Source organism: Anguilla anguilla, chromosome 16 (assembly GCF_013347855.1).
Source record: "Anguilla anguilla isolate fAngAng1 chromosome 16, fAngAng1.pri, whole genome shotgun sequence".
In the NCBI taxonomy this organism is placed as follows: Eukaryota; Metazoa; Chordata; class Actinopteri; order Anguilliformes; family Anguillidae; genus Anguilla; species Anguilla anguilla.
Window position 1 is genome coordinate 24,263,031 of NC_049216.1, and position 27,532 is coordinate 24,290,562.

Below are 27,532 nucleotides of genomic sequence, written 5' to 3' on the forward strand. Positions count from 1 at the left end.
TTGGCTTTTTGGCTGCTACCTCTTCCTCTTGCAGGAGTGGTAAGCCATCAGCAATGAATTTGGACACTGCAGACACAGTATCTGTTGCCTTAATGTTGCACCACCCAAACCTCTGGCACTAGAATTCGCCAGAACAACTAGCCAGAATTCTTAAGCACAATTTACAGACCTGCTACTCGGGGCACAGTCTGTCAGTCAGTGTCAGTCAGCGTTGCCCTCTATAGCTTTATACACAACGCTCGTTTCTAAGCAATTCTAAGCAAAAAACAAATCCCAGCGAATGACTTGGAACGGACTGCATGATGTCACGTCTGGCGAGGTGTTTTCTCAGCAGTGGACTGCCGTGCCATTTTGAGTAATTAATGTGTTTTTTTGTCCAGTGGTTGACAGAGTTGTCTAGCGGATGTTTCCCAATGTCGGCCTCTAGCATAATGTGTTTATACCTTTTTATTTCGTACGGTATGTAAGAGGGAGAGATCAGCGCCCGCTTTGCCGTTAAGGCGCAAAAACAGTTCAGACACTGCCAAGAGCAAGATTTGCCATCCATTCAAGGTGATGTTACTATTTGATTGGAGATGTTGAGGATATTACCTGTTTGTTCCTGACAGTGTGTTGGCAGCGATCCCGAGGAGGTTCAGCGAGTTTAGCACATCACACTCCTGAAATCAGATGAATAAAACAGGGGGATTTACACGGCTTGCATGCACCACTGCAACAGCATAGCGCTGCGCGCTGAGCATAACCACTCATTACTGCAATTCCTCTGTGTGTACTTGTTTGCGTGAAATACACAGGCTACGCTTGCAGACGAGATTGGACTGCATAATTTGTGCTTTCTTGCTTTCAAAGTCTGAGTAAAAGTGTAATTGTAAATGCTGGGTCTAGCCCTTTAATGTATGCACTTTAATGTTCCATTGCATAAGGTCTGTTTTTTTAACTTTTTTTTAAAAGCATTAGGCTGGCATGAAAACATTTCCTCCCAGGGTGATACAAGTTGAGTGTGACCAACTAATGACAAGTAATTTTCAGTTATCCTTTGAGTAGTTTTAGTTTTCTTTTCTGGGGGGTGGGGGTGGGGGTGGGGGTGGGGGGGGGGTGCTTACAGCAACTTGGAAATTTTCCCAAAAACACATTACATAACTACAGTCTGCAGGATACTCCCTGTGTCTTTGTGTGCGTTAATAACTCCTCTGGTCTTTCTACATTTACTGTACATCTTCGACATTTAGCAGACACTCTTATCCAGAGCGACTTGTCCACATTGCATTGTTTTACACACAATTCATTTACATATCTCTATATTTATTGAAGCGATATAGGTTAGTACCATGCTTAATGCTACAATGGTAGTGTACTGCCTGGGAGTTGAACCGAGCCTTATAGTTGCAATCCCAGTTCCCCAACCTCATTGCTGCACTGCCAACCCACAGTGTGCAGGGTGCAGTTGGCCTGTACTAGCAGCATGTGGTATTACAGTCCTCCAGTGTAATAACTGTGCTGGTCAGCTGGTGGACCAGCAGCATAGCTGGCTACAGTCCTTAGAGGAAGTATGCTAGTCTGTGCTCCTCCGGCCATTCCAAATAGGGAGAAATAGAAAATAATAAAATTGAATAAAAATGGCAAAAGAAATTCTAATCAATAAAATGTAAGTAGAAAATTCGTAGTCACTTTTTTTTGTCTATGGATGTTTGCACTAGAGCTCAGCCTCAGGCTCAAAGCCAGTCTTGCGCTCGAGGGCCTACAGCTTGTTGAAACACCTAGTTCTCTTTGCTCCTGCTGTATGGTAGCATTGAACAGGTGGTTTCCTCTTTTTTTTAACCACCTTCATGATTTTTCAGTTTCCTTTTATCTTTATGTTTTCAGTGTGTATGGCCTCATATTCATGACATCGCTGTTATTGTTGTGAAGTCCAAGTGTTCTGGCTAAACGGAGAGAGAAACCGTGTTGTTCCGTTGGCTTAATTCCTGCTCAGTGGTCTGTCATTTTACGGCAGCAGTGTGTTACATTACTAAACAAGGCAAACAGTGACCTTCTTTGTGCATGTGCTTTCAGTGTACATGCCTCGGGGAGAAAAATGTGCTGTACCAGTAAGTCTGTTCTGAAAAAATGTGTATTTAAGAACAGCACATATCACAAACTAAATTAAATTTTTAAAAATTTGAAACTATTGAGTATATGCGCAACGGAAGGGCCTAGACTTGCTTTACTGGTTGTATATTTTAAAAAATAAAGTTCTGCCAATATTATTAACCCCTGTTTTGTGTGAACAAACTGACTCTTCATTACTGAGGACTGTGACAAACATTTTCTAATGGTGTTTATTTTTGTTATTCAGGTTTAAGTTAGGTTCACCTGCCACATAATGTTCTCATACGTGATTATTACTGTTTTTTTACTGCACATTTTGTCCTTAAATACAAGAGACATTGGCATTTTAATGTAAGCATTTTACATTTTGTCATGTTTTACTTTTGGTAAAAATATTCTGTTCATTTCTTAATTCATTTCTTAATTTTACCACGTTTTCATCCCTATTTCTGCCCTGTTTCTTAGGAATGTGGATTAGGTTGAACTGAAAGGTTGCAGTGAACAGAATTTTGAGTGCTGTGATTTAATTTGTCAGACAGTGAGTCTTGAAGAGAATACTCTCACCTCTGTTTATGTTTGTGCCAACTTTCTTCATACGTCCCAATACAAATGAAAGCCTCATTTCGAAGCGGATTTTCTTCAAGCATAAGCAAATTAGAATCATCTGACTAGTTGTGTAACTGTTTAATTTTTCCTCTGCTGATATTTTTTTACTCATGTGTCCACTTCAGATATGACTGATATTTTTCAGAGGTCCTAACTGATGTATTTAAATTTGAGTATTAATAGTGATTTAGATGGAGAAAGGGTGAGAGAGAGAGAGAGAGAGAGAGGGCTACACGAATCAACAAAGCGCAGATGAGAGAGAGAGAGAGAGAGAGAGAATCATCACCAGACCTCAGCAGAATCCCATGTCTAACAGGCAGGGACATTAAGGTAATGATACTATAATGCTACTGCAATACACAGAAGGTTGTAAGGCTCTGTAAATTAAAATTTGCACACACTTCCAACCACGTGAGTTACCTGCTGATTTGTTGCAAGATGGCTCCCTCTTCTAACACTAAATGCTGTGGATTGCTGCTGTGCTGCTGCTATAGTACTTTCTAACGTTCTGTTTGTTTTCTTTAAATCTACAGCACATTTATAACAAGAAGGATTATAAATAATTGATTTCGCAACACAAAAATGCATTACTCAAGCTAAGTCTGGGAGGGGCTCTGATGAATTCCCTCTGAGGTAATTTCCTGTACTGTAAATAAAGAGAACCCCTAATTCAGTGACATTTAACACTGAGGTATACTCAACATCCATTTTCTGTTACTTTGTAATGATCAAGGCTTTTTATTTAGAACAAGGCACATTTCATTTGTGCTGCTGACATCATTTTGATGCGGTCCTGCGTGGCTGTCAGGCCAGCTTGGTTTGTGTAATGTACAAATGATCAGTTTACTTGTAGACGAGCTCTCAGGTGGATCACCACTCGGTGTGATGTCACACACCTTTATTTATTTCTGTCATGGAGATTTCAGACCTGTTTGGTTGAAACATTTCAACATTTTAAATTTGCTTTTGGGATAAATGAACCAGTTCAGAGGTGTTCGTTTTCACTGTCACTCAAATTCACATCCCATCTCTGTCACACAGAAAAATGTATGCTTATAGGCAGTGGTGACAGTAGTAGTGGCAGTGTTACTAGTAGTAGTAGCAGCAGCAGTGGTAGCAGGATCTCTGGTAGTACAGTGCAACATGCTTGTAAGCATAACATCTGTCCTGGATGATTTTCTTTGTTCTTACCAGCTATGTAGAAGCTGACAGCATTTATGAATGGAATGAGCCACTGTAGTTTAGTTCTGTTGTCTTTGGAGAGAAAAACTGTAAGGAAATGGGTTAATTTTACATTCAGGACCATTCTCTCCAGCCCTTCGGTCCCATTGCATGAATTGCCTCTGTAGTGTAAAGAATGGGTTAACTGTACAGATTGAGTTATCTCCTATTTTTGGCCCATAGCCTCAAATTTATCGTTTTACACTTGGCTAGGCTGCATTTCATTGCAGTTTTTTTTTTTGGTTCAGACTCTTGCCTTCCAGTGTGCTGTTGGTGATGACTGGTCCCCAGATGCAGCCATGCAGAAAGATGGCCTCTCAGCCTCAGGCTGTGGCATGCTAGTGACAGGGTCGCACCCTAAAGACACTATCTTTGCTTTAGTGCAGTAAAGGGAGCCAGAGGCCAGAGAGTCTCACAGCACTGGGAAAGAATCAGAGCGATTCGCTGTGCAGGGGGGGGGGGGGGGGGGGGGCTGGGGGGGGGGTGAGGTGTGGCCGAGGGGTTTTGGGGGGGGGGTATTGTGGAGACGAGGCAGGTATAATGAGACCCCACTCTTGTCAAGCAGGCCATTGAATAGATGAAGAGCTCACTCGCACAGAAATCCATGTCTGGAGTCAAACTAAAGCTTTGCCGACGCACTCGCACACACTGTCTGTACCATGGAAGGTCCCTTAACTGGTGTTTCACAATGGAAAACATGTATCTTTGTTTTTCCAAGTAGCAGTGTGGGGTGATGACTATAGCATCTTGTGTGCTCAGTCGTGCGGTCATGTGGAACGATTTAGGTTATTTCTCAGAAACTGGATTCCTTTTGTTTTCAAAGACACTTTCAGTTATAAGTTCTTCATAGTACTCTTGAGTGCTGTTTTTCTAGTAAAAAAAAAACGAAACGTATTTACTGTTCAAAATTGCTTTGTACAATTCCTTGTGTAGCCTATACTTTGTTTAAAATTGCATGTTTCAGAGGAGGGCAGAGTCAAATGAATGATAATGCAGTTTGGCGAAATGGGGATGGAATTATGAAAAGGACGATCAATACCTTTCGATCTGTTTATGGTATTCCCCCTTGGCAATTATGTAGCCCACATGGGAAATTGTGAACAGAATGTTGTTACCTACAAAACAATATTGGCTAAAACAGCATGAAGAGTCTGTGAGCTCATATTTCTGTGCAGAACTCTCTCCATAAATGTAATTTCGAGAGGTCAGATATTATTTGTTCATCGCATACCAGATGTTGGATCAGCACAATAACGTCAACTTTTTTTATTTATCTGTCTCCCTCCCTGGCAATGTGGAGAGTTTTAAAATATGAGCTTCATTGTGTTTCAGTGCTCAGCTGTTTTGATAGGGCTGGGTCATAAATCACAGCCAAATTACAGTTTTCCCGTTGGTTTTTAGTGAATTTCAGGGCACACGTATGTTCGAGACAGCTTGCAAGTTACTGTTTGATTTATGTAAACCTAAATAAATGACGCATAGTGAATTGGCTTCATAAAGCAGGGCCTTAGAAAAGATAAGTAATGGATTAGTCACCAGCTTCCAGTAATGATCTGTTTTTTTCTCTCTGCCTAAGAATGGCCTCGTACTCACTCAGTGACTGAGATGAAAAAACCTGAGATTCCTGGTTTTCTACTTTTAGCATCAGAAGTGAGATTTGAAGTGGAAACTTACGTGTAACATTGTGAGACAAGTGGTCTCTCTCAGTTGTTGAAAATAGCCTACAGGTCACACGGTCTTACTGATCAGTGCTCTCTGGAATGATTGTTTTTTTTTCATCATGTTAAAGGGTAAGGGCTAGATGAGTGAATTTATAAACATACACACAACCCACACACACACATTGCTTTCTTGTATTATATTTATAACAGCAAATCCAGGTCTCCATAAGCCAGCTCTCTATGCCCACCTTTCCTCAGTTATGTGTTATACCTATCTGCCTGCCTGTTTGAGTGTACTCTCCTGTCAGTCCCTCTGTCCATGTCCCTGTGGCAGTCGCGCGCGGACGAAGCGTGAGTCCAGCGGCGTGTCACTTCCTGTTTGTCCGCGGGGCTGACGGGCTTTGCCTCTCTTCTCTTGCCAGGTATGGAGGAGAGGACGAGCCAGGCGTCCTGGGCCGCAGGTGGCCAGTCCAGCCCCTCCTACGAGACCTCCAGGGTAAGAGCCGTCCGCTGAGAAACGTGGGAACCTGAGGTCTCGCTCTCTGTGTGTCTGGGCCAGCGCCTTGCACTCTTATTCTTCTGTCTGCTTATTTCTGACCTTTCAATTCCTATCTTGTCTCATGGCCTGTTATTAATGAAAATATTTTTTTTCCTCTGGGCATAGCAATATATGATTTTCTGTATTTGCTGGTTTGTTTAATTTTATTGCATGCATTCGGTTTACTGAACTGTTTTTGAATGGTGTATCAGTATTTTTATCTATACAAAGTAATCATAAAACAGTCAATAACCATTTGTGATGAGTTTTAAACGAAGTAATTGTAGTATTAATTAAATAAATTTTATTTGCCACTCAGAATAACAGAAAAAATCGAATCTTCCCATTGATGTAAATGTACATATTTATAGTACTTTAAATTATATTTTTAATTTCACACATTCATTTTACACTTGAATGTTAGCTACAGTATGTCTCGTGATATGTCCTGACAGTCAGTTTCCGTTATTATGGTATTACCCTGGCTTGAAGTCATTATTTCCATTTTATTTCATCTTTGGCTTTTTTTTGGTTTGTGCAGCTGAATGACTACCAGAATTCTGTGGTATAGTTTTCTGAAGAAAACAGAAGGAAAGGGGAAGTGATATTAAACCTATAACCCACATATTAAAATTATGGGTTATTTTAACAGCAGGAGTAGGCCTCTGCTTTCCTCCTAAAACCTCATGCGCTATTACAGTATTTCCCCCTCTCCACCTAGCCTACCTAAATTGAAAATCAAATGATTTCTTTTGAAAGTAAAGAGAATAAATTACACAGGATAATACCGAAAAAATTGCCCAAAAACATGCTCATTGTGTTTTAAAAGGCATTTTTAAAAGAATTTGCATAGCTGAAGTTGATGCTTTAAATTTTTATTCATTCATATTCAATTTAAATGTAATAATTTCTTCCCTGTCCCGTCTGTTTTATCCACATTCATCCATAGCCTTATTAGTAATTCGGACAAATGGAAGGATTGAAACGCACACACGCACACACACAGACAAACAGGTACACACAGGAGTGATCACCACATAATATCTTGTGTATGTACCAGCGCTGGAGATTAATCTGCCGCATGGAGAGTGATTCTCAATTCCACGGCCTGGATTTACACTAATATACATGTTTGTAAAATTCTAGTAAGCTTCCACAGAAATGTGCGGTTACCATATTGATTTGAGCATCTGAGCCAATCAAAGATGTGTCAAAATATTTATATTCTGTATGCATATTCAGAGCAGATACATTTTAAAGGAGGGTGATATCTAGAGAAATAGGTGTAACCCACACCTAACCTAACCTAAAGTTCTGCACTCCTAAAAACAGAGGTGTATGTAGCAGGGAACAAAGACTGAATAAATGTTGCCGGGGTAATAATTTTTAAAAAATTTACCTTTGACAAAAGGGGAACTGGCAGCAAAGATGGTCTATTTTAGAAGCAGAAGGGAAAACGATTTATTTTTTCTCTGTTTCATTACAATTTCCATTTGTACAACATGGCATCTGTGTAACCTCTATTTATGCCATAAAGGTCTCAGAGAGAGCTCTGCCTCCCTCCTCGCTAAAAAGCGTGAACGTCTCCAACTGCATTCATTTATTTGTTTGTTTATTTCTCTACGCGCTGGTCGTTCTTGCCGCCCCGTATGAATTTCGTTTATTGTCAATCTCCTGTCACTTCTCATCAGGAATCAGCTAAATGTCAGGTCCGCGCTGGCCGCGTTACCTTGTTTTTTCTGCGCTGCCCTTCCCGAACCGACATCTACAGGCTATAGCTCCATCGGCAGACTGATTTGAATTACAAGATGGAGATGCCCGATATCTTGCGCTCCAGGTGCATATAAATCAGCGTTTCTGACACTGTGAGGGGGGGGGGGGGGGTCCAGAGGCAGACAGATGTTTTGCGCCTTTGCACTTTGCTGCCTGGCAGCCGGTGTCGGGGAAACGCACTCTTGTTTACCCAGCTTTCATGTTTATTCATACCGGCCTGAGCGTAACTCAGATGAAACGGGACTGATGGATATACGCATCTCTTTAACTACGCACACCGAAAAGCTGATGTTTTTTTGGTCCCCAGTGCCTCATTATGAAATTTGAATAGGTATCAATGTTATAAATTATTTGCAGGAAGCATGAATTATTTATATAAATGTACCATTTAGATAACAATTAATTCTCGTATTAATGAATCCAGTATTGAAGTAATTTATGCTCCATGTTCTCACTTATTCCAGTGAGCTGTATAAAGGAAAAGTATTGGTTCATGAGCCAAATGCTCAAATGCCCAGTTAGGAAATCAGGCGGGTTTTTCTAAATGAGAAAAAGAAAACAAGGCAAGTATCTTTAACATTGCCTTCTAAGTATAGCTTTAGTATAGTATAGTATTCTGGCTAGTTTTGCTAGGTTTCAGTACGTCCTTGTAAAGAACATGTCATTGTGTAGATCAGATTTTAAGAACACAGGCATTATGGTGAAAAAGTAGGCCATGTTTTTATTTTATTTTTCTGTTTAATTCTCTCTTCATTCACCAGAAATCACTGGAAATGATTGTGCAAAATGCTTCCTGCAGTCTGTCTTAAAGAAAAAAAGCTAGGTCAGGTCATACAAATCTTTATCAATCTATGGCCCCTTTGTCCCTTGGCCTGCATATGCATCTCTCTTGCTGTGCGTGGTTTTTCACTTCTAACTTTCTGTCCCTCCTTTGTCTGTAATTCTTCATCTTTCTAAAGGATGGTTTCTACAGAATAAAACAGCCCAGCCTCCCCTACAGCGGTTTGCAGCTGAAATGAAACTGGAAATGAGCAACCTGAAAATGCTGGCTGATTCTTAACCCACAAATGTAAAGATGTTTCTGTGAACCTCGGGTGGAGTTTTCCTGCTGTGTATTGCTTAACCCTTTGGAGAGTAGGTTTCTTGGAATGTAAAAAAAAAAAATGTATTCAAAGTCAGTGTTCTAGAACTAGAACATTGCTTTCAGTTACCAGTAGTGATTGTTACATCAGCATTAGAATGTTCAGTTAAGAACATTCTAATCACATATTCGTCATCTCTGCTCTTTATTCCCCCTGCCTGCTGCTCGCAAGAAAGCCTCATCCAGTCTGCTACTGCCTGCTGTAGGTTTGGCTTCGGGAGAAGGATTCTTTGAAGTGTCAGGGACACGATGCACACACAAACACGCGTGCGCATACACACACGCACACACACACACACGCGCGCGCACACACAGATTGGATTTGCATTGTGTCACAGACCACTGCTGATCCGTACTGTTCTAATCCCTCGTTCCGTTCTTTCTCATCATTTCAATACGCTCAGTGTGTAACCTGTCAGCCATGCCCTCCCCTTTATTTTACAGGAGCGTTGTGAGCGTGTCATCAAGTGTCTCTGCCGTTGCGTCTCTTACTTCCGTAGCCTGATTTTCGGGCTACAGGTCAAGTGTAAAAATAGACAGCGGTTGAACAATGGATTTGGCTACCTCAAAGAGCATGTACATTTCAGCAAGAAAGAGTTTCCTACTAGAGCTCCATAAGGTCGGGGGAAAAAACATATTTTTTTCTTTATTTGGCTCTGTACTCCAGTATTTTTAAAATGTGGTTAATGTGCTCAATTCTGGCTTCACAGGTGTTTCTCACTAGTCAGGTGTGTTCAGTTGCTTCCTTATTGCAGATATAAGAGAGCTTTCAGTATCTAGTATTGATTCGATACTTTTTATTGCGTTTGTCAACATGAGGACCAGTGTTGTGCCAATGAAAGTCAAAGAAGCCATTATTAAGAAACTGAAACATAGGCCAAACAAAGGCTTACCAAAATCAACTGTTTGGAGATTCTGTAAGAAGAAAGAGAGCACTGGTGGTCTTAGCAGTTGCAGGCCAGGTTACAGTTTGCAGTATAAAAATACCTTTAAATAAAAGCTGGGAATGTGCACTTTAACCTCATGTGAATTGTCTAATTACAAATCTAAAATTGTGGAATACAGTGCCAAATCAATAAAAAAATATGTCTTTGTCCAAATAATTATGGAGCTCACTGTATATGATTAACTTAATGGTTGCTATTTACCTCTCAATAATAACAATGAAAGTGTTAATAATGAAAATTATTTATATTAAAAAATCCTCTATAAGGCATGGGAGGCATAAATCATGTTTCAGTCTGAGAAAAATTAAAATGAATCAAGGTTTTCATGCAGTAGATTATTGTTTTTTTTTAACTGACATCCTCAATTATTTTTAATCTATATTTTATTATATTCAAATAAACTGTATAGGCTAAAAGACATAAAGCAAATAATACAGATAATGAGCAACACATTAGAAATGCAAAACAAGAACCAAATTTACTGGTTTAGTCACTGGTTTTGAAATACATCTCTCAAAAGTGTCATTCCTCTTTTACTAAAAGTTTAAAATGGGTCAATTTGACCCAAACGGAACACCAGACTTAAACATGGAACAGCCACGTGGTCAAACTTGTTCTGCATTTACAGCATATATGCTGTTCCATGCTTAATGCTTTTTCAGGTTGCCTAAGCTTGGGATAAACATAATATTTTCACCAGACACATACGAACATTTCATAGTGACCTTATTGTACAACTGCTATTACATAATAATCAGTAAATGTTTAATGTACTGTATTCTTAAATGTACATATATTTACATACTGTAAATGCACTTGGCTTATTGAATATTATGACCTGTTTTTGTCTGTTATTCTGTGCTGTAATTTTTGCGAGTAGCGCAGCTGATACAGTGGCGCAGAGACTGAGGTGCAGATGTGAGTGTTTCTCTGAAGAAGCTCTGTTTTTCGCTTTAAAGCGGCTGCCCTCTCTGCTCATGTGCCTGTGTGCGTGTGATTGAGCTGACCGTGAGCGGGCCACTCCGGGCCGCCGCTCTGACCTTGGCCGCCGGCCACGCGCGCGGCGCATCCTGGGCAGCTGCGGCCGCGGGCGGGGCCGTCTGACAGCCGGAGCCGGGCCCACCGTCGCCGCAGGACGCACCCCCCCCCCCGCCGCTGCGCGCCCCGCGAGGGTTGCCCAGACCGCCCGGACCGCCTCGCCCGCGTCCGTCACCGGGCCGTAATCATCGATCCGCCAGCCGTTTGAGCGGCGGCGGAGGTTCGCCGGGGACGCCGCGCGCCCGTCGGAAAGGATGGCGCTTTTAAGGCCGGGGCGGGGAGAGCGAGCCGTGACTCACATCCCTAAGCAGCAATCTGACAGTCGCTCAGCTGACAGTAACTGGCCTTTCGGTCGCCGTGACAGCGAAGCGGCAGAGATAGCGGGGGCCCCCGCTCCGCCCCATTACTGTCTCCCCAAACGCGGGGCTCTGAGCGTTTGGAAATGATGAATGTTCGGTGATTGATGATCTAATAGTCCCCGGGGACCGGCCTCGCAGTGCACTGTCTCTGAGCTCCGGCCATTATTCCAAACCCTTTCCTCTCTCGCCTTCCTATCCCTGCTTCGCTGTCATCCACTCCCACCGAAAAATAGAGAGAGCCAGGCAAGGCTAGGAACAGAGTTCTCGGTCTCCAAAAAAAATAATGCTGTAAATTAAAACAGTTGTCTAACAGCATAGCAGTTGTGTTAAATTTGACATTTCACTTTTTTTTTTATTGCCAACAAAACATTTTATGAATGTTTTGCCAACAGTGGATCTCTTGATCTAATGTTTTTTTTTAAATCTAAATTAAATTTGTTGTCTGAACAAGACAATCCAGTCCGTGGTTTGATAGAATCTGACACCCCTGCCCCCCCCTCCTCCCCCCCCCACCTCCCCATGGCATATCTCAAGTTTTTGCATTTTGATTTGTTTGCCTGTGACACGGGGAGATAGCGAGCGCTGTCGCCTGTCCGCCAGCTCAGCTCACGGGGGTGGCGGCGTTGGCGAATCGGGTCCTGGCGTTGTTAACGAAGACGACGGCCTGGCCGAAACACAAAGAGGCGCCTGAGCGGGGCCGCCTTTGAAATTACTCCGTCGCCATCCGTTTACACACAGAAAAAGGTGGATAATAAGATTTTTTTAGCGGATGTTGAATTGGAAGGATATGAGTTTGTGGGGTAAAAAAAGAGCCTATAGAAAGTGCAGGCGCGCTGCTCAGGCCTTCCCCGGGGGAATTAACGCGGTGTTGGGAGACAGATTGCGCAGCGCTTCGCCTCCTGCATTGGGCTGGAGCGATGGCGGATTTTCGCGGGCCCGGGGATTAGCACCGGCGCCGGGTATCTTTTATGGCGGCAGACTCCCGCGTTTTAAGACCGCACTGTGACCGATATCCAGCCGCAGAGCTGATAGCTGCCATGAAAGGGCACTGCTCTGCCGCAGCGGGGAAGGGCCAAAATTTTTAAGCTCCTGTCACCTCTGAAGTATGAGGGCTTTAAGTGTGTGTCTGTTTACGTGCGCCATCCAATAGTCGTGCGCGCTTTATAAGACTTTCGTGGCTGAAATTGGCATTTGGTGATTGTCGATTCCAGGTTGTTTCGTAACAACATGTAGCGAGCCGGTGCTGTCACAAAGCATTATATTTTATAGTGTATTATAGTCCTATCTTTAATTGTGTGTGTACGGTTTGGTGTGAGTCAGTGGACGACACATGGGCTTGCAGTCTGACAGGAGCCCGCATTAGTCAGAGAGTGTGATCGCCGAGGGTAACTGTCTCCGCCGCCTTGTTTCTACGGCGACGTGGAGATGATTAATGATCCGGGTTCCTGTGTCAGAGCGGGGGCTGCATCTGTCGGTCGCCAAGAATTTCTCACTTTGTCCGGGCGCTGAGAGTAATTAGGACGGCGCGGGCCCATTTGCATGCCCTCGCCCGCGCTCCTGCCTGCATTAACCTGCAGCGCGCGCGCGATTACAGCGCAGGCCTAATGGTCCATTAAAATCCCACTGCTTTTCCAAGCTGCTTGGGCATGGGTGTGCGGGGGGGAAAGATGCAAGTTTATCCCAAAACAGCTGCGGCTTCTCGGCTTCTACAGAGTCAGCACTTCAGGGCACCTTCTTCCACTTCTTCGTAAACACGACAAGATTACGTTTTTTTTTTTTTTAATGTAGCAGATGATGCAGGGTACAAAAAAAAAGAAAAGAAAGTCAAATCTTACCGTTTCAGGGGACAGTTGACCAATTGCGCTCCCTTTCTCAGTAATTAGAGGAGTGTCATAGCACTCAATTAGTGGCCCTGCCTAACAGTGTGCTTAATGCTGCCATCTCTGCTCTTGCCCCTAGGGTTTTGCAGACAGCCCTCATTATGGTGATCAGCTGAGTGACAGTCGATTAGTGTCCCATGAAGGATTGTCCCCGACACCTTTTATCAACTCCGGCATCATGGGTAAGTAGGTGCGCCGCTTGCCCCCCCCCCCCCCCCCCCCCCCCCCCCCCCGCGGCCCCTCAGAGCGCCATCGAGGCGTTCGGGTCCTTTTAGATCCCTGTGCCCACAGCCTCCAGCTCTCCTGCGCGCTAAGACTGCAGCTTCTGTCTTCCTCCCTCTCCCTCCCTCCCTCCTTCCCTCCCTCCCTCCCTCTCCCTCTTTCACTTCCTCTGGTGACAGTCTTCAGACGCTGACCCTCCCCCGGGATAGAAGTCACACCATCAGTACAATTTTCCATCACAAAAGACGGGCTCCCAGCGATCAGAAAAGGCAACTGGCAGTGGCGGAAAGGATTTTTAAGGAGGTGGAGGGGTGGCGGTTTTAACATGCTGAGCAGGTGTGCCAAGTTAATTTACACAAGGGTTGAGAAGGAACTGGAACAAAATCAGCGGAGACAGTGGGGGTGCGAATGTCGAGTCTCCAATCCTGGCTTTTATCATCCTTAACGGTCAAACCGTTTTGTGAGTAATAGATATGAAAAAGTTAAATGCTGTTTTATTGCAGCTTTTTGCCTCCATGCCTTTTTCATGTCTTGCATCTTGCACAAAACAATGTCACGTGCACATCCAAATTATACAGCGGTGTGCAGGACCAGGAAAATGGGCATGAATAACAAAACTAAAGACAGTCATAGAACCACAAATGCAGGCTCCGCGTCCTCCACGTGTCCTACCTTCTCTGCCACGGCAGTCTCTCCCCTCCTCAGCGTTCAGTGTGTTTGCATAACTACCCCAGCCAACGCAGGCGCTCATTTGCACGGTGGGCTCACTCTGTCTATAGACAGCCTCTTGATTATGCACTGTGGACGTCTGTAAAATTACAATTCATTTCGCAAATCTGGGGGCTCTCCTACACTTGACACAGTCAGATCTCTAATCCGCCCAGAGCTTTTCTCTACTGACCCCGGGCAGCGCGGCTTTTCACTGGCAAGCGGAAATAAAATGCTCGTGACCAATGATGTTTAAGGTGGGCTGGGCCAGGGGTAACATATTTAAATGTGTTCACCGGCTTTCTGTCTTGGTAGTTTGCCCTTTAGAGTCTTTCCTTTAGCATGCTCTGGAGAATTGAGACCAATGTTACACCTTCCCTGGAGACTGGTCACCATGTAAAGTGTGCTGCTACACAGAGATTTAAAACAAAGAAAGAAATAACATGTTGTCTTCCTGGCTGTTGATCTCGGGGAGCATGTGGCTATGTATATGTGTGTTAAGTACGGGGGGTGGGGGGGGCGGCTTGAAGCGTCTCCTCAATTGTCCCTGACATGGAGTCTAATTATGCTTTAAAGTACCCAAATATGTAAATGATCTGGCATGGAGATGTGTCAGGAAATTAGGCGAGCTGAGTGTGTGCTCCCTGCACAGATTGCCCGTGCTAATCTGAGGCGAGGACGGGATGATGAGCCCTGTTTGTATCGACCGGAATTCCATCTTTAACATGGAGGATTTACATGGAAATGCAGTGCTGTCACACGAGCCGAGTAAATCAAGTCTTTCTGAGGTTATTGTGCGCCGGTGGAATAGCACTGGGCCTACGGGGGATATTAAAATGGAGGCTTGCGTGTTCCGTGCGCAGTGTACAGACTCATAGGCAGTCCGCTGTACGTGACCTGTTTGTGTGAGATCTCTGTATTGCAGTTTTGAGACAGAACCGCAGTTATCTTAGTGGATTACCTGAAATCCCTGGTTTTACACTGATTTTATGATTATCTGGAAATTGGTAATTATTTTTAATATCAGGAATCAAAATGAGCCCAGTGGACTACGGACTCATTATGGGCCCTGCCCCATACCGTCCTGCGACCCATTTTGGGTCCTGGCCCATAGTCTAAGAAACTCTGCCCTGAACACAGATCCCATCAGTCTGCAAAAAGGTTTTGGTAAAAACAGAGCTGCTTTGTTCACCTGCTTTAAATGCGTGCTTCTGCTGAGGTCTGCCCAATGAAGGAGGCCGATGGCCACTGCGCTTCTGGACCAGTCACAACCCCCTGGAAAACAAAAAACAAAATGCAAAATTGGCTTTATGCCAGTTAAGATGACTGGGCTCAGTTAGGTGGAACGTAAGGGAAGATGGAGCGCTTTAAAGTCAGTTCAGCGTGTTTTCACATCTGACACGTGCCGCACATTATCCTGCACCATGGAAGACATACACAGGGAAGTTCAGCTGATTTTTTTCACACAGTCTGTGACTCCGTGACCGGGAAACAGCCTCGTTTGCGGTGCTTTTGAGAACGGAATAAGTCAGCCTTGGTTCCGATAAGAAACGTTGCTCCTTAAGAGGTTCTCAGCCAGCGGGAAGCCTGGCAGCCACTGCCAGGGTGGCATTGTGTTTTTATTCTATGGTTCAGTACGATCGGAGCAACACCAGGCGGAAGGTTTAGGCCCGGCAGCATCAGAGCACGGTGAAGTAGCGCATGCTGAAAACAGCTTGGGGTTGTTTGAGGTCAGCTATAGTGTGTGGTACTGAACTTTAACATGTCTGTCCTTTGGTACCTAGCAGATGGCTGGTAATCACTGTTTATTTGACACAATATTTTAATTGCTCTAGCTGTTGAAATGTGTTGTACAGCCAGACGAATGGTGGTTCATTTTAAAGGTCATGCTACATATGCTGTATGTTGTGGAGAAAATTATTAGATGGCTTGGAAGCATGTCAGAAGTGAGGTGGAAATGAAAGATGAGTGTTATTTTTACTGATGGAATTTTGGCTTAATTGTCAGGTCCTTCAGTAACAAAAACAGCTTCATACCTCACATACATTTAGCATGCTATACAACTGAATTATCATTCTGGAATCGTTAATCCCCACCAGTTTGACCAATTAAATGAAGATCATGTTATTTGGATGTGATGCCAATTTTTTTTTCTTTTTTTAAACCATTATTTAACCAGATGTCACTGAGATATAATTTATAGATTCTCTTTATGAGGGAGACCTGGCCAAGAAGGAAGTGCGATGAATAAACAGAAAAATTATACAATAGCACACATGAATGATGAACAATAATTTTTAAAAAAGAATACATTTCTCAAAAACAATGACACATTTCCTGCATAGCATCCTTAATTCCGCATTTAAATGCATTGAGATTATGCTATGAGAGGCTAATGATGCCAGTGTGTGGCTGAATCTCTGTGCCCGTGCTGGCTGCCCTGGCTGAGTGGTCAGCTCCTGTGGCTGCCCTGTGCCGCCGTCCTGCTCAAATCCTCTTACCCTGGCCTCCTCTGCGCCCCGCGGGCCCTCTGGGGCGGCATGCGTGAACCACGCCCAGCAGCGGGGCTGACCACAAGCCACGCCCGCTAAGCCTCCTTATCCTGTCCTCACGTGAGGAGCGGCAGTGGGGTGCTGTGGCTGTTTTAGGGTGCAGACAGTCTCCCCCCCCCCCCCCCCCCCCCCCCACAGTCGTCTCCATTCTCCTTGGCCTGCGGTGTCACAGGAGGACACTTGACTCTGAACCTTAAGGTCATTGGTTTGGATTCCAGGTGGTGCCTTGCCTCTATACCCTTGAGTGAGGAACGTTTATCTGTTGTGCTCAAATAAGCAGCCGGCTGGGTTACATGGGTTACAAATGGGTTACATATCGTGTAAATGTCAGATAGTGAGCTCTTACATCGCCCCCGGTTACGATGTCTGCCGAGTAAATGAATTATTTGTAAGAAAAGGGAAGCTTTCTAAAGAGCCTTTTGAAAGCTATTCTGGAAGAGTCTGTTTGTTTTCCTTGAGGGAGTGAGGCAATGTGCAATGATGTGATTCATTGTTTGTAATAATATCTAATAACATCTAATCCAGCTTTAGATTAATGAAGAATTTACACACGGATCAGGAATTTTGCCACTTCAGCGTGTGCTGTATTTACTTGAGACCAGCTACAATCATGCACATGACACACTTTTGTCATTATTTTGATAATTATTTTGATAATTATTTTGATAATTATTTTGATAATTATTTTGATATCAACAACTTAATGGTAACAGTTGGTAATTATAAAACTCACCCCCGCTTTAAGTGTATATACCAGTCTGTACCATTGCCTTGAGTCAGGATCCCCACAGACTGTGTTGAAGTAGCCTGCATTTCAATTATTTCCTGCTGTGTTGTGGGTTTGTACACTGTGTGCTGTCATGAATGAAAGTGGGATTACATCTTTAAAAAATTACATGATGCATTTCGGTGTGTTGTTAAAAAACCTTTTTGTTTGCAACTGACTGTTGTTTTTCATGGTTTAAATCTCAATTTGTTTTGCTCGAAATTGGATGACATTCATTATAAAATGATTATAAAAATCTGTCTTGTGGAATTGCACCTATGCTAACATTTTCATTGATCTCGCAATAAGAATTGGCTTGGGTTAGGTTTGAAGTCAATTACACCTGCACAACTGAAGACATGTGCTTAGTCTAGAAACAGCATGTATTTATTTTGTACATGATCTTGAGTAATGTAAGGGTCCATGTTTGTACTTAGCCGGTCACAGTTGAGGGAAAAAGAAAATCATGCATCAGTTTTACTTTAAGCCCTTTGAAGTTTTGAGTTCATATGTAAGGAATTAAGTATCATAGAAGCTTTGTGCTACACAACACAGGGCTTTCATGGTTTGTCGCACAGCATTCTGGGACGCTGCATCAAATCGTGGCGCTGCATGCAGCATCTTCATTGATAGCCTGTGTTCCCAGCTGGGCCTGAACCTGGTTCCATTTTCTCCTCAGACACCAGGCTTAGGGCCTGCACAGGAGTCAGAGCTCCTTAACCAAGCTGTTTATCGAGCCGTAGGACGCCTTTTCATTTCTGCAGGGCCGTGAACCTTGTGGCTTTTCACGCTTCTCACAAGTCATTTGGCAGTTGGTGCACAAAGCCCTTGTGTGATTTTATTTTCTCTGTGGCCCTTTTGAAATTTTTGTGTGTCACTGTTGCCCCCCCCTCCCCCCCATCGACACCTCACATGCTTGATATTACCTCTCTCTCTCTCTCTCTCTCTCTTTCTCTCTGGTTTATCTAAGATATAATTAATCAAATTGTCAGCTCTGACTGTTGTAATTAAAAGGCTTCCTAGTATAAAGTACCTACAGTCTTATGAGTACAGACTTTCCTGACTACAGTGAGTCATCTCCATCTGACCATACAGTCATTTTGCTGTGTTTACTAGTTTTGGGGGGGGGGGGGGGGGGGGTGGCGGGTGGAAGGGACGTGTCCTCTTTCCCCACTTTAGTGCCCCATTTCCTCTGATCTCACAATTACAGGGAAGGCGCGGTTACGGGAATATAGCCGATAATATTCTCTCGTAATTTGAACAATTACCACAGAAGATAAGCAAAGAAAAGGAAGTAGGGAGCGAGTTTCCCTGCTGTTTCACTCGTGTCTCACACAGGAAGTGGAGCCGCTATGAGGGCGCACTACTCCATGCTTTTGTCCTGGTGGACCAATCACTGACCTATGGAGGACCACACTGACCAATCACAATTTTTGTGATAGGTCATTGTGGGACCTGTGTGTAGGAGGGAACGGTTTTCGTATTTGGCTCATTTCTGAAAATATTACAAACAACATTACGAATAATACAAACAACCTACATCCCTTGGCTATGATTACACACCACAATGAAATTTCTGGGACATACCACTCATTAGCAATCTGACTGAAAGTGCCGAGAGTGAAATGTTGCATTTCGTCTAAGTTTCTCCCACAGTCAGTCCTGTCATGCATAGGTTAGATTCTCCCATGACAGCATTTCTTTCTCTTTTCTGTTGGTTTTGCTCGGTGTTCGTGAACATTTACAGTAATGAAAGGTAATTAGAAATGAGCCCCAGTCCAGCGTTTGGGGCCACGTGCCAGGGCCTGTATCTGGTCTCCGCTGAGCTGGCATGGGCAGCACATTCCCCTGGCCCGTCTGAGAAAGGGCGTCGGTGCTCAGCATTACTGTAATCTGCTCTTCCCGTGTAGTTCCTGTGACCACAGTCGCGCGCGCGTGCGCACGCCCCCACTGCTGCCAGGAGTTACTGAGCGCGTGCGCACGCCCCCACTGCCGCCAGGAGTTACTGAGCGCGTGCGCATTCATAGCCGGCGCTACCTTCGTCAGCCCGGCGAGAGTTTCAGAAGGCCAGAGAATCCCCTGCGGAAGGGTGCCTGTGAGCACCTGTTATTGGAAGGGGCCAGGGCCCGGTTCCCATGCCGACGGTTGCCTCGGGGACCGCGACTCTGAGACACTCCCCAGATCTCTAGGTAGATGGATTCTATTAGGCGGCGGTTAATGGAGCAGGGGACGGCGTGGGGTCTCCTGACAGATGCTCCGAGCCCAGTGCCCCGCTCCCGCTCAGGTCCCATCAGGTCAGATCCCTCCGGAAGCCATTCCCACGCCCCGCCCCGCGGATCTTCAGGAATGATCCTCCCCGCGCGGGTCAGGGCGCGGCCGCTTCCTGCGACCTGTTAGGATTAAGAACGTCTGCACTCTTTTTTTTTCCCTCCCGCTCCCTCGCCCTTTAAATGCGTGTCTGGGGGTTTTTCACGGTGAGGCTCACCTCCAGACGTTCGCTCACTGCGTGGTCATACGTGGGCAGAGACAAATTAGGTTTGGACATTCCGAACCGGTCGGCTGAAGTAGAGAGGAAATCCTCATCAGCCTGACAGAATTATGAAGGCGTGAGGTGTAATGGGATTATCATAACTCATCCAGTGTCCAGACTGGTTTATCTTTTTTCTTTCAGCTTTCCTTTGTCTGCGGTTGGAAAGTGTCTCATTCATTTTGTGGTTTACAGTCTGCCCTCTATCATTTTGACGCACTGTACATTTGAAACAGACGGCAAAAAATAAAAACAGGTTCTGGTCGGAGGGTCTGGCACGCCGGTAATTAAAATGTTCTTGTAAATTTCTTGTGAATTTCTTAGGAAGTTGCAAGATTATCCCATGAGTTTACAGTTTCTTTAAAAAAATCCCTGCCTTTTCTTTCCCCCCTCTGAGTTGGACTGGCCAGTTGTGCTAGCCACTCTCATGTGTTCCTCTGTTGGCATATATGCCTCCTTTCATAGGGCTGAACAGTGAGTTCTGAAAGTGTCCATAGTCTGTTGATTTTAAGGACAAAGTTTATTATTTTAGAGTCTTATATTATTTGCATAAGTAGGACCTGAAAATATCCTGCAAATGTATTGTATTTTTTTTTAATGTATTGTTTAGCCAGGAAGTCTGTTTGTCTCTTGTGAGACTGACCTGTGAACCAATCCACAGTACATATAACTATAAAGCACACAACATTTGCAGATAAAAGGCCAGAAGCGGTTGTTAATACTCCTAATGGCACACTGATTGAGATGCGATGGGCGTCGCTCTGAGATTCTGGGTTTGGGAGCGTGCGCGTGACCGTGTTTAAAACCACGCGCACGGAGACGGCGAGTCCCTGAGTGTAGCCGAGGCCAGCCATCGCTCTCGCTCTCGCTCTCGCTCTCGCTGCAGTCCGCACGCTACACAGATTTTCCACACACACAAGAGTCTCCCTCCTCTGCTTTTCATCTCCCTTTTAGATGCAACCTAATGGATTTGCAGGAAATTAAATTATGCAGTCGTTTAGTGACAATGCAAAGCTCGCTGAGCCTTGCCTATCCGGGGGGGGGGGGGGGGGGGGGGGGTTTCTTGTATGGGGAGGGCAACAGCGGTGCCAAGCCATGTTTTCCCTGCCTTTTGTAAAGCCAGTGGGGAGAAATCCCTCCTCTCTTTCAGTGTCTGGGTTGTTCTCCCCTGTTTCAGTTGCGATTGTTCCTGAAGGCTTATCACGGCAGGCCAAATCCCAGCCCACGCGGGCCTCCCCAGTGCCTGTCTCTGAGGCAGGAGTCTAACGCACCGTCCCCTGAGAGGCAGCCCCATCCGAGACAGCTGCCGCACTGATTGTGGCCAGGTGCAGCTCAGGTGTGCGCACTGTTTGCAAGGCAGTGTGGGTCACAGGTGCTGGGAAAGCCTGCCATCTCCCTCCCCTCCCTCCCTCCCTCCGCCTCTGTCTCTGTCTCTATCTCAAGTGCGCTCTCTCTTTCTTTCTCTCTTCTGTCTCTTTGCCTCTCTTTCTCCTTCTCTTTCCGCCTCTCTCTGTCTCACTTGCACTGCTGTTGTTTCAGACTGATGCTCAAAAAACATACAAATGCATGCACACACACACATGCACGCACACACACACACACACACACACACACACACACACTCGAGAACAAGTGCAGCCCACGAGCGTTGTCCTTGACGACCCTCCCAGGGCCTCTCTCTGGAGGTGGGAAGGGGATGATGGGAGGCGGGGCTGCTGCTGTTGCCGTGGTTCTTCGCATGTGTGGTGTAGCTGGCGGGGGCAGTGCGGCTGTATGCACAGGCCCGGACCGCGGGGTACAGGTGGACGGAGCGGACAGCTGCAGGGAGTGACAGACAGGCGCTGGAGAGGGGAGGTGGCAGAGTGCAGCTCGGCTGTTACTGACTGTCCTTCTGCCGAGCTCTAGGGTGTTTTTATCTATTACTGGGCTCAGCCGAGCGTGAAGAGCTCAAGACGAGCTGAAAGGGCACAAATCCCCCTCTTCCCAAACTCCCCTGTGGCCCACCGCTTCCTGGGCCCCGCCCCTGCAGGATCCCTGGCTGCCGGGCCCCGGGCCCTCAGCCTGTCCCCTGTCCCATGTGCGCTGCCAGGCTGCCCAGCTGCGTGGGATCAGCTGTGTGTGGAGCAGGGCACCGCGGCTGCTCCCTCTCCAGCTGGAGGGCCCGCCCCTCTGAGGAGGAGAGAGGAGCTGGGGGAGGGGCCAGGCGTGATGATGTAACAGGCCCTATGAGGAAGATGTGTGTGCGTGTATGCCTGCTTGTGTGTGTGTGTGTGTGTGTCTGTGTGTGTGCATGCATGTGTGTATGCCTGTGTGTGTGTGTGTGCATGCGTGTGTGTGTCTGTGTGTGTGCATGTGTGTATATTTGTGTGTGGGAGAATGCATATGTGTGTATTATATTGCGTGTGTGCGTGTGCGTATGTATGTATATCTGTGTGTGGGAGAGTGCATATGTGTGTATATTTGTGTTTGTATATGTGTGTGTGGGAGAGTGCATACGTATGCATATCTGTGTGTGTGTATATGTGTGCATGGGAGAATACATATGTATGTATATGTGTGTGTGTGTGTGTGGGAGAGTGCGTGCGTCTGTGTGGAAGAGCGAGAGAGAGTTGGGGGGTGGTGGGGGGAGGGTGATGTTCGCCTGGCTAATTACAGCTGTAATCATTCTAGAATGTTTGAGGCAGCGCTAAGCGCTGCAGAGCACTTCCAGCAGCACAGAACAACACAAATCCCAATCAGTGCTTATGATGCTCACAGGTCTTTTGGCGGGAATATTCACGGCAAAATGAAGTGGGTATTTGAAGCTCTGAATATGGTACCAGGAAATGTTCTTCATAAAACATTTTATATAGTTCCTTCCTCTTCTTCTCCTGTTTCCCAGTTCTGTCTCTCTCCCTCTCTCTTTCTCTCTCTCTCTCTTCTCAGTTCACCTCCGGTCTTACTCTCTGTGTTTGTTCTGTAAAGTGTGTGTCCTTTCCTTGCTCTCACAGAGAGAGCAGACCCCTTTGTAAGGTGTGTTGCCGCTTTACCAGAGAGGGGGAGGGAGAGGCAGAGAGAGAGAGGGAGAGAGAGAGAGACAGAGAAAGGTAGAGCCCTTTGTGAAGTGTGTGTCTGTCTATTAGAGTGCCACCGCAGAAGAGGGCTGTTCCTCCCCCCTCCTTTGATTCACTCAAATCTTTGCTCCTTCCCTCCCCTTCCATTTCTACTAAGTGAAAACCTTTCCTAATAGAAAGCTTGGTGATGCTGAATGAGCCATCACAAGCTAGTGTAAATTCGTTCTCTCACGTTCAGGTATGATGACAGAGAGGATGGGCTCTCCTGTTGAACTGTAGAGACAGTGTACGCCAACGCCAGAGAACGCCAGAGTCCCCTGTGTGTTTCTCAGCTCAGACTGGACACCCCCTCAGACACCAGTGTCACATTCATTGGACCTCTCCCTCTTTTCGAGTTTTGGGAGCCCTGCTGAATAATTCTTTTGGTAACCGCGGCAGGAGACGTTCTCCTAAGTCCTGGTAAAAACGCTTTCTGAAGTCAAGGTCGTAGCCAGTTCGGTATCTGCCCCTCCTCTCCGGCTTGCCCCCTCTGGCACCAGCGGGCAGCTGATGCCAATAAAAGCGCTGGCGATCGTTAAACGAAGGGGCTGCGCTGGCGAGGCGGTGATTCACAAGGAAAGAATGCTGCCTATGGAACAAATGAGGTCTGCCTTCTCCTTGGGAACATCTCTGGAGGAGGCCCAGTGCGGCCTGCCTCTCAGGGGCACCTGTTAGAGTACGGCTCCCGGAGACCGCGGCGCGCCCTAACCCTCTAAACGAAAGCTGCGTGCGTGTGAGCGCGACGCAGGCCGCGTCAGAGACGTGTCGTCTGGGGTCCGCGGGTCTGGAGCGGTAATGAGGAGCGAGCCTGAGCGGCGAGCCGCTGGTTTCTCTTAAAGAGCGAGGCGTTTTACGGGCTGCGGTGGCTCTCCTGCCTGGAGCTGAGGCCGTGCAGCGATTTCGGCGCGTCCCCCGCCAGAGGCTCCCCAGCGGCTGAGGGCTGCAGTGGAAATGGGACTGATTAAGATAACCGAGACCTTTTTAATCTCCCCCCATTTCAGTGATTTCTACCTTGTCTAATGTGAGCTTTTTTGTTCCTGTGAAATTAATCCTCCATTGATCCATGCTGTAATTTTATTTAATCATTTTGCATTGCCAAGATATCGAAATAATTGACTTAGCATGAGCCAGGCTCCCAGACGTTGACCTTATCTCCATTTCCATTAACACGCCAATGAGCCGCCCTGTTCCCAGCATGCAGTGTGCTCGGGCGCCTTCGCGGAATTTCCTCTCGTTCCGTTAACCACTCCCACTGCAGTTACGGAATGCCGGGATTCCGGTGAATTAAGAGCGTCGAGCGAGCAGAACACTCCGTGTATAATTACTGCCGCTTCATTAATATTAGCGGTGGCGTGTGATGTGCGTGACCTGTGATTATTTCTCTTTGTGAGGTTTAATAATACGCCGGCTTTTATTTCTCTCGCACTAGGAAGCGATCCAAACACTGCCCACTTCCCAGGCCCCTCGTTTCCTCTCGCTCCGCTGAGCCTGAGTCACTTTCCGGCCTCCAGGGTCGCGCGGACACGGGCGAAATTAGCACGTACCCGAAAGGGAGAGGCTGTGCGATTGTTCACACTGCACGGCTCTGATGCGGTCCAATATTTATGCAAACACACACTTGTAGGCGCTGGGTTTTTTGTTCAAACACCAGGGCTGCAGTAAATACAAAACATTAACCCCTGTCAGAGGCCGCAGATATTTAATTGTATTTTAATATCAGTTTTATGAGTTAACTCACTGGTCGAATCCCAGTCCACTTACGTATCTGACACTTGACCTTTTAGTTCTAGAGGGACCTTTCCATCTTGTATTTCAATATTAATATCTATAATATTATATATGATAATATATATCTATAATATTATTTGTGATATCTGTGTTTATAAAATGCTTGGCCTGTATGGTCTGGTGTGCCACTATAAAAGTCTAAAATAAAAGTAATTTAAAGACTTAAAATCTTAATTGCTTCTTATTTACTTCTATTACTATTTTGATAAATTACAAAAAGATTGCCAATGAGGTGAAACAGTTTGACTAATTTCAAGATTTGTCAATTCTGTAAGACAATTTCACTTGACAAGCAAAAAGTAGCTTAAAACAAGCTAATATTTCCTGCTTGAGAAAAACCGATAAGATTCAGTATAAGTCTCAATACAGGACTTGTATGCAGTGGGTGAGTCCTGTGGTGCAGTGGTCTGTTGTTCACATCCATTTATCCCGGCTTCATTTCTCGTTTTCCTGACGCTGTGGTCATATTGTGGTTGCCAGATTCTCTCTTCCTTCCCCTTATTCCCTCCCTGTCCACCTCTTCCCCTTTTACCGCTCGGCAGCGTTTGTGTTCGAGGCTTGAGCCGTAGAGCAGGAATGAAAGGCGCCAGCCGTAACGGGAGCTCTCCTGTAAATTCCCCGCTGTTAAATGTTTGAGAAGGGGGGGGCCGGGGGGAGCACGCACACATGGTGATAGCGGGCGACCCACTTGTCACTCAGTTACCGCCAGCCAACCAGCATTGGTTTTCATACTATACAGAGCGCTCCACACAGTAAAGGGAGGGGTGTTGTGTTCCGTAAATGCAAGGAGTGTCCTCTTTTTAAAACCCAGGTCATTTCCCTGCTGTTGGTTTACCCCCCCCCCCCCCCCAATGTGGTCTGGAACTGTCATCAAAGGATAACAGACTCCATTCATCTCGTATTGTTGTTGTTATTTGACGTTGGGAGCTCTGTTGTCCGACAGCACAAGTCTCCCCTCGTGTGTCCTTTGAGGGGGGCCTGTTTGGCCCCCGCGGCTCCATGACTAAGAGTTCAGATCCCCTGCCCCCCCGTCCTGCGTCTGGACGGCCCGGCGGCTCAGTGTTTGGTCCCCATTGTTTTGCTTCTCTTCAGATGCCAGGCTTGTACACTAACTTTGATGTGGCTTGGTGAGTAACATCCTTGATCTTTGACTCAATAGAATATCCTTCCTGAGAGTTTAAGGATTTTTTTTTGTTTTTTATGTTTATTATTTCATTATTTTTGTTGTTGTTTTTGGTTTTTCTTTCTTTTTTTTGTCCTAACCTACCAGACACTTTTTTGATGATTTGTTCAGATCATATGTTGATTCTTCACACAAGCCTTGTCCTGTTTGGACCTGTAGGTGAGGGGTACGTGCGTTTGTGTGCGCACGTGCTTGTGTGCGTGTACGTGCGCAGGTGTGTGCATGTGTGTGTGTGTGTGTGTGCACAGTTACACTGGAGTGCTTACACTCGTTTGCGTGTGTGTCGGTTCCAGTGCCGTGCGATTAGCACGCACGCGGTTGGAGACTTGATCTGGGGGGCCGGGGGGTGGGGTATGTCCCCGCTGTGCTGCGTCCTCCTTGAGAGGGGCGATGTGTGATTATGAAGTCATCAGCCGTGGGCTGGCGGGGCTCTGGAGGCCCGCCCCCTCGCGGGTCCTCAGGGTGCCATTGATTGGTGACCGTGTGTTTGTGGCCGATAGACTGTGAAATGGTGTGTTGCTGCGCGGCTGTGCTGCACCTGCGTCCCACCTAGCTGATTGATTGGTTTGGTCATGTGGAATGTTCCCATCTGGTCTGCTGTAATGTGTTTTTTTTTTTTTCATCTGTGAATAGCAAGTACTGGCTGGGGGATAGTTAAGCTCTGAAACTGCACAGGCCAAATGAGACCCTTCCTAAAAAGGGAAAGGGAAATAAAGAAAGAACACAACCCTGAACCACCTTTTCTTTAAACAGTCCTGGAGATTGGATGGACCGAAATGTCTTGATTAGTCGACAGAGGGTGAAAAATCACAGCCTGACTTCAGATGAAAACAATTTTTTTTCTTCTTTTGAGTCATTCAGCAGGGCAGTTTTGCTCTATTTTAAAAGGCCTCGTTCAAGGCTAAATAATGTGTGACACAAAGGAATTAATCTGTGATCCGGATGGATATTTTGAATCTTTGCCACCGCTGAAAACCTGCTGTCGGTTTAGCCTTCCGCTTCCGCCTCACGCTGCCACATCCTGGACGTGAAAGAGGAGAGGACAGAGCAGCTTAACTGCCAGACAGGAGCCTCTTATTTCTTCAGCACGCGATTCACCTTTAGAAGATTGTGTTATCCTGTCCTCAGAACCATCCTTGTTTGATTACTCTTAATCCCGGTCTCTTTCTCTGTCTCCTTTTTTTTTAATTGATCTATTCATTCCATCTAATGACTAATTACATATCACAGCGCATCAGTGGAGGCATTCATCATCGTAGGACGTAATAATCAATGACATTTCAACAAAGGCAAAAAAATAAATATGCAAATAAGAGCTCATTAACATTTGCATGAGCTGCTGGAATAATGGCGTCGCTGACAAGGCTGTAATTAAGGGACATGGATGCTGCGCTCGCTCTGGGTGTCAGAGAACGGGGCGCTCTCCCGCCACGTTGTCACGG

General features: G+C 45.7%; 1 protein-coding gene across 6 annotated transcripts in view; it reads left to right on the plus strand.

Moving 5' to 3' along the window:
• Positions 1-27,532, plus strand: part of LOC118214760 (transcription factor 12-like) — a 100,115-nt gene that overhangs the window by 21,835 nt on the left and 50,748 nt on the right. For all 6 annotated transcript variants that reach the window (XM_035394951.1, XM_035394955.1, XM_035394954.1 and 3 more), the window contains 2 exons: positions 5,999-6,072; positions 13,332-13,434. In XM_035394951.1, coding sequence (XP_035250842.1) covers positions 5,999-6,072; positions 13,332-13,434 — 177 coding nt within the window. The remainder of the gene's footprint in view (positions 1-5,998; positions 6,073-13,331; positions 13,435-27,532) is intronic.